We start from the raw sequence: 7,848 nt of genomic DNA, 5'->3' as shown, positions 1-7,848 counted from the left end.
CCCTGGCCAGGCGCCTGTGGCGGATGCCGGCGTCGGCCTGCTGGGCGGCCTCCTGGCGGCTCTTGAAGTCCCGGACGGCGCGCTGGTTCTGGAAGTCGATGAGGGCCAGGGTGATGGAGGCGTTCCAGCAGCTCTCGCCCGGGCACCGAAAGTCGATCTCCCGGCGGTCCGTCGTGACGATGGTGAAGTAGACGTACTTGCCGGTGCGCTCCACGCAGTCCACCTTCTGGATGGCGCCGAAGCGCAGCTCCTTGGCCCGGCCGCCCTCGGGCGAGGAGAGGCGCAGGCACTCCCGGCTCAGCACCACCTGCTTCTTCTTCCACAGCTGGAAGAGGCTCTCGCTCCGCTTCTCCAGCTCGCCCTCGCGGAGCACCTCCGACGGCGACGGGGACGGCGAGGGGGGACCCTTCATCGCGACGCTGCCAACTGCTCCTCCGATCCGCGCTGCGGCGACCGGCGCCTCCCCACTGCCTTCGTGCGGCGAGCTGTGCGCGGCCGGAGCCCGGCGGGACCCATTTATGGCCCTGCAGCCGCCCCGCCCGTCCGCCGCCTCCCCCCACGCCGAGCGAGGCAAGGCCGGCCCTCCCGGCGGAGTGCGGCGCTTCTTCCTGCCGCCCACTCGCTGCTCTTTGTATCAGTCGCTGCTCTCCCTTTCTCTCTCTTTCCTCCCCCCCTCCGGTTTCCCGCTGAATTCCACCGCGGCCTTCTGGAAGATCAGAACAACCCGGGTCATCATCAAGCGGCTCAGGCACCCCTCGAGGCCGGGAAGGGGCTCCAGCAACTGCGAAGGAGGACAACGCTGCGTGGGGCTCATCCAGATCCCCCCGTTTCTGTGGCCAAAACCTCGACGTATTTTCTGGAAAGGATCGCTTTCATCACACACATGTCAACACTCCCCTATAATATGCGCACATACAGGCTCCAGGGCCGGCCCCAGTTTATTTTGCACCATAGGCGAGGACCCCTTCTGGCGTCCCACCCCCCACCATTTTTCAAAAATAAATGCATTTTTGGAAGAATGAAAAACACAAATAATTAAGAAACTCTCAGAGTACGGGGGCTGGGTGCAGTTTGGCCCCCTAGGGGCTAGCCCGCTCTAGGCGATCGCCTAGTGAGTGAGCCGGCCCTGGCAGGCTCAGGTGCTCTTCTTCCTTGTATCTTCCACATACTTGGGGGCAGGGGTCGTTTCGTAGAAAAAGAGCTATGGGAACTCATTAGCATAACTCATTAGCATATGCCACACCCCCTGACATCAGGGGCCCTGCGGTGCACCTGCAAGGCCAGCAGGAGTGCGAGGAAGCCCCGCCAAGGCCCTCCCTGGCCCCAGGCAGGCAGGGGTGGGGAGAGGCGGGAGGAAGCAACTTACCCTTCCTCTTCTCCTGCCTCCTCCTGGCTGAATGAGGGCTGGAAGCAGGGCAGCCGGAAGCAGGGGGCGGGGCTTCGTCATGTGCCCCACCCCCCTGCACCTCACCCGGGGGGACTGCGTTCCCCCGCGTTCCCCCCTGAAATGACCTCTGCTTGGGGGAGAGGGGTGGAATCCGCCCCTTGCCTTGGCAGAGCTTCATTGATGCACCTGGAGAGTGTAAAGTACTGGGTTTGCTGCATGGAGGACTCGGAGGAGGACATGCTTTTGCACAGGTTTATTGTACTTCACTCCAACTAAGACTAACTCTAACGGCCTGACAGGGCCAACTATATACATATCCACCCAGCACCCCCCATTCCCATTGGAGGGTTTGAATGTCCCACCAAAGTGGCTATTGGTTGGGGCTGGGGGAAACCAGGATCCAAAGTTTCCTTTGTTCCAGGAGCCAAGCTCCTGCATGTGCGGGACCCCTGGTGGCGGTCCCGTGCATAACAGCGGACCCTTTTTCTTACACTTCCTGCCTGGAGCACCTGAAAGCCTCCACCGCTTACTCTGGTGCCCTTTCTCTCCAGTGGGTTTACAAGTTACTGCTGGATGCAGGCTCACTCACTAGGCGAACTAGACTTTCGCCTAGGGCGGTGCCATCATGGGGGCTCTGAACTGAGCCTGGATGCCAGGGTCCCCAACATGACGCCCACGGGCACCACACAGCACCCACCAACAACTTTCCCGGTGCACAGGGAGTGTTTGTAGAAAACAGATGGGGCCGACTGAGGCTCTTATCCCAGCAGGGTTTCTGACTGGCCACTGGGGATGTTCCTGCAGAGCTGCCACTACAGTGTGGGTTGTATTTTCTCTCTCACTCCTGTTTCCCAGTGTATTTTTTTAATCACTCCTCTCCCCCCCCCACTTGGGCTTCCTCTGTGTATGTGGTTAGCGCCACCTCACACAAGGGCCATTCGGTGTTTGCACCCATAAGGGGTCATTTCGTAGAAAAAAGGTGCAGGAGCTCATTAGCATAACTTATTTGCATATGCCACACCCTTTGACATCACCAGAAGTGTGTCAGAAGGCAACACCCACCTCTCAGGCTCCACTGGACAGTTTTGGATTGCTAGCTATTGGGGGGGGATGTGCAGATCTGTCCTCACAGAGGAGGGAGAGCTTGTACCCGAATAAAACATGGTCTTAAAGGTCCCACTGGACTGTTTTGAACGGTGGGCTCTGCAACTTACCTGGTTGCTTCTTGCTCTGACTGAGGGCTGCTGAGAGCAGGGGGTGGGGCTTGTTGCATGTGCCGGCCCCCTGGGCTCTTTACTGCCGGAGCTCTGCTCCTGTGCGCACTTGCAGGAAATGACCCCTGGCGCCCGTCACCCTATGTCAGAATTACAATGGTGCTCACTAGCTCAAAAAGACTGGGGATCCCCGCTCCAGGTGGATTCGAAGCAGAGAAACCCTTTTACTGCTGTTTATACATCTTGGGCATTATTTATAAGCCACCTTTCTCTGCAACCCATGGTTTATACTGCCTTTCTCCAAAACATGGTGTTAAAGATTTGCAGATAGATACAGAGAGATCAACACCCTTGTTATCACCTCCGCTGTTTTTTGTTTGTTTGTTTGTTTGTTTGTTCCCAGAAGCCCAGGATGCAGTAGGGCTATCGGTGGGAATCTATAGAATTCTGATTTCTCCTCAATAGCTTTCATCCATCGAATATTATCCATACAAATAAATGCAGGTAATCCAAGAGTGTTGAAATTTATAAACGAAAAGCATGTCACTTCAAACCAGCCACGTGCTTCAGATAATACCATCCCTAACTACTCTGAGAAGGGCATGGTGGATGCAATGTGGAACACCAAATATAGATCTAAGAGATTTAGTTTGTATTGTTTCCAGGGAATGAGAATCTTTTTAGAGAATATCTGTGAGCCATACATGAGCTGAGGTATCACCTTGCCTGGAAGACTTTAATCACATAGGATATGTGTGAGCCATCTTTCTTCTTTTCTTTTTTTTACAGGTGGAAAATGAAAAAGAAAAAGTTTAATATGTTCCAATTATCATATGCCCGGGTATTTCTGTGGTTTCCCACTTATCATATGCCCGGGTATTTCTGTGGTTTATGATTCCCATCCCAGGAGGCAGATGTCATTCAGTGATGCATCGTGGCTAAATATCCACGCAGCGACAGAAAATAAATCTTTAAACCATCCATTTGGGTTAAATTCAAGGAGCAGCTTATCTCTTCTTGAGATACCCGAGGCAAGCCTTCTTCATGTCTTTCAAAACAACTAGGTATTGCAATCTTGGCAACCCAATTAACAAACCGTGGAGGAACCATGCCACCAAGATCATCAAAGTAGCTTATGTAAACTTTGGACCCATCTGTGCCATCACTTTCACTTTGTTTGTAATTTCTTACTCTGATAACCCCAGACTTTTCAGGGAACTGAGGAGTCAACACCCTTTTGGCCAACGTAATGAGGAGCTTCTGCCCATCAATCTCTAGGTCTCGACGTTCACGAATAAAAAACATAATCTCTGTTCGACAAGGGGAAAGGGAACTCTACTTCCCAGTAGACAACTGTTCTGTCTCTGTGAGTTTTCGTGCGAGCCATCTTTCAAAAACAGAAAAAGGAAAAAGAATCTCAAGGTAGCTGAACATCCAGATTCGAGTTGGCAGCTCCTCAGGAGAGGACTCTGAATCTGATTTGGGAGAGGCTGCTCCCAAACTCCTTAAAGTCAGATGGAACTATGATAATGATAAGCCTAAAGGGAAAAATAATTAAAATGAATTAACCCTGAAGGTTTAATAATACTTAGATTAATATAACAGAATACACTTTATTGGCTAATATTGCTTGTACTGGAATATATTTGAATTAGCTAATCTCACTCTTCTTCGTGTAGAATGTTAAAGCTAAGGGAAACTTCAGAAAAAGTTTTTTTTTTATCGTATCAGATCCCTGTTTATCTGTATTTTTTAGTTAGCTTTCCCATGTTCCCTTTGTAGTATGTAGTGAACCAGCCAGATTCGAATCCAGTACCTCCTTAGAGACCAACAAATTTTTTGGAGTATAGGTGAACACTCTTTTTTGAGTGTTCTCAGTGACATGAACCATCTGAGCTCTCTGTGAGCTGGTCAACTGGAAAACGACACCTAGATATTTAAAAACCTTCACCTGATCGATATCATGGCCATCAATTTACCATCCATGCTTGACAGCTCTTTGGGGAAATACAAGAATTCTTGGTTTCTTTCAAACGACACCTAGATATTTAAAAACCTTCACTTGATCGATATCATGGCCATCAATTTGCCATCTATGCTTGACAGCTCTTTGGGGAATACAAGAATTCTTGGGTTTTTTCGAAGTTAATGGTTAGCTGCTCCACCTTGCAATATGCAGTGAGAGCCCAAAGGGGCTTTTCTAAGCTCTGCTTCAGAGTGGGATAAAACGACAGTGTCTGCACATAGTAGGTTGGGGATCAGTCCATTTGCTAGTTAAGTCCAGAGTGGAGAGGGCTTCTACCACTGAATTAATGTGAAAGTTGAATAGCAGGGGGACCAAGATACAACACTGTTTCACACCTAACATGGACTGTATGGGTCAAGTGACCCTGCGGGTTACGTCTTACCATCAGGAAATTGCTTTCGTGCAATGCACAAATAAGCACAAGCCATCCACAGTCTGCCGAAGATATCTCTAATTTCGTCCCGTCCCTCCCAAAATGCTATCAAATGCCATTGTATAGTTTTCAAAGGCTGCATAAAGAGCCCCATGTGACCTAGCAACTTTAATTGCAGGTAGGTTTTTGGCCAGTGAAAATTTCAGAGGCTGAGAGGCAAAGTTCATTGCCAGTGTTCTCGGCCCTCATAACTGGTCAAGTGTGAAGCCTTCCATCTTCCTCCCCCTTTTCTGAGCCTCACTCTCCCTGAGTGCCTGCCTTGCTCATCAAGGGCCTCTCGCTTCATTCTCTTCTCCCTTCCTCCCCTCTGCTTCCGTCCTCTTCAAACACACACATCCCCTCTAGTTTATCTCCAGTTTCCCTTCCCCCCCTCTGGCTCTCTTGCCTGTCACAGGATGACTGGCCTCAGGAATGCAGCTGCTGCCTAGCCCACTGGCTATGACTCAGCGGCAGCCTTGGAACGCTCCCCGGGTTTCATTCAGCTGCTGGGTTGGGGAGGAGCCGGGCTTTCTGAACATCAGTGCCATTTGATAGGTTTCCTGGGAGCATTTCTTTCCATGTGTCGGTAGAAATAGGAGAAGACTGATGTATTCGAATGCGGCTTTCCAGAATTACTCTGGCAAGAAAACCAATAACCATTCTAGCACACCCTACTTAATAGCAGTACAACAGTGTTCCCTCTTAGCTGAGTTAGTGTGAGCTAGCTCACAGTTTTTTAGCCTCCGGCTCACACATTTTTGTCCTCGGTCAAGAAGGATGGCTCCAGTGCAAACTAGTTTATGCAGTAGCCAAATTGCTCGCTCACAACCTTAATGCCAGTAGCTCACAAAGTAGAATTTTTCCTCACAAGACTCTACAGCTTAGAGGGAACATTGCTGACGCATCCACTTATTCAATGAGTGCTTTTATTTGTTCAAACGACATTGAGTTTCTCAGGTGTTCCTCACTTTAATATAGTGTACTATTCGATACAACACCTACACCGAAGAATTCATAGGATACCATCATTATGTAATTCAAAGCGCAGGAGTTTATGCTACAGAGCTCTGCAGTTTCCCACGATGTGTGGATCACAACTTTAAGTAATATATTTCATTTTAAAAAACCAACAAAGGAGTTATTTAGGATTGGCAACTGGTGGCCTACAGTTCACATCCAGACAATGTAACCCCCATCTGACTTCCCAGGAGAGTGAGATACAGCTGCCACAATTTGTATTCACAATCCAAGGAAGTGTGGCATAGGCCAAGAGAAGCTACATGCTTCTGTCATGTGGGTGCCCTCCCCCCCCTGCATAAAATGAGTGGCCAATATTTTTAAATGGGTGTCTCCAAAATGTCTTTCACACATTGCTTGTAGCCATCAACAGTAGACTATGAGATAGGATTTTTTACCCAATAGAATTAGGACCCTGGGAGCATTGTCGTTGTCAGGCATTCAGTCCTCTTTGACTCTTGGCGGTTCAGTTCGAGCAAGGGGACCTTTACCTTTACTGTTGCTTTGAGTTGTTACAATATCCAGTTTGCCGTGACTCATTCCTCTGACATCCCATGTTGCTATTCTATGGGTCTGGTCACACACAGAATTAGCCGCGCGATACGGACGAATGCCGGGCAGATTTTACGGGTGCGATCACACGGGAACATCTGGCAAGTGTCCCGCACCCGTCAGCAACCCGTATCACCCCGCCGAAGATGTGGAGTAAAAAGATACCTGAGGAAGTGCAGTATTTTCTGGAAAACACAGGACGTGAGTGGGTGTCGGATCGCGGATGCGCTGGTATCCCATCGCATCCGGCACCCGTCTGTGTCCCTTCTCACACCAGATGTTGTTGTTTTTAAGCCTCCATGGATTCGCTTCCGTGGTCATGCGCATGCGGGAACGCCGATGTAAAAAAAAAAACTCCCGTCGGGAAGCAGCGGTTTGCAATCACCGCATGTGTGATCACACCATGCCGCTTCTCCTTCCCCCCTTTGCCATGCTGCACCATCAACATGTGATGGGAAGGTAACAGCGTTCCGTGCGCCTTGGTGTTTAGTCATGCCGGCCACATGACCACGGAAACGCCTTTGGACAGCGCTGGCTCTTCGGCTTTAAAACGGAGATGAGCACCGCAACCTTAGAGTCGGATTCGACTGGCTTTCGAGCAAGGGGACCTTTACCTTTACTGTTGCTTTGAGTTGTTACAATATCCAGTTTGCCGTGACTCATTCCTCTGACATCCCATGTTGCTATTCTATGGGTCTGGTCACACACAGAATTAGCCGCGCGATACGGACGAATGCCGGGCAGATTTTATGGGTGCGATCACACGGGAACATCTGGCAAGTGTCCTGCACCCGTCGGCAACCCGTATCACCCCGCCGAAGATGCGGAGTAAAAAGATACCTGGGGAAGTGCAGTATTTTCTGGAAAACATAGGATGTGAGTGGGTGTCGGATCGTGGATGCACTGGTATCTCATCGCATCCGGCACCCGTCTGTGTCCCGTCTCACACCGGATGTTTTGTTTTTTTTAAGCCTTCATGGATTCGCTTCCGTGGTCATGCGCATGCGGGAACTCCGATGTAAAAAACCCCATGCTTGTCTGATTGGGAAGCGGCGGCTTGCGATTGCCCCCTGTGTGATCATGCCATGCCGCTTCTTTCTCTCTCTCCCCCCTTCTTTGCCACACTTCACCATCAACATGTGATCGATGGCCTGAGCACAGAGCCTCGGAGAAACGTCTGATCGAGCTACCACGCTCCATTTTGCTCCGGGGCAAAAAGCCTCACTCCCAGCTACCACGC

General features: G+C 50.3%; 1 protein-coding gene across 1 annotated transcript; it reads right to left on the bottom strand.

The window, feature by feature from the left end:
• Positions 1 to 7: 7 nt before the first annotated feature.
• LOC107122764 (pleckstrin homology-like domain family A member 2) lies at positions 8 to 473 on the bottom strand (the record flags this gene model as incomplete). The annotated part of the gene is made up of 1 exon (XM_015425899.1): positions 8 to 473. A coding segment is annotated over exon 1 (405 nt), but the record flags the coding sequence as incomplete, so codon positions are not given.
• Between the last annotated feature and the right edge of the window lie 7,375 nt (positions 474 to 7,848).

Source organism: Gekko japonicus, unplaced genomic scaffold, assembly GCF_001447785.1.
Source record: "Gekko japonicus isolate JY-2015 unplaced genomic scaffold, Gekko_japonicus_V1.1 scaffold2888, whole genome shotgun sequence".
In the NCBI taxonomy this organism is placed as follows: domain Eukaryota; kingdom Metazoa; phylum Chordata; class Lepidosauria; order Squamata; family Gekkonidae; genus Gekko; species Gekko japonicus.
Note: the sequence above shows the minus strand (reverse complement) of the source record. Positions and strands in the feature narration are given on the sequence as shown.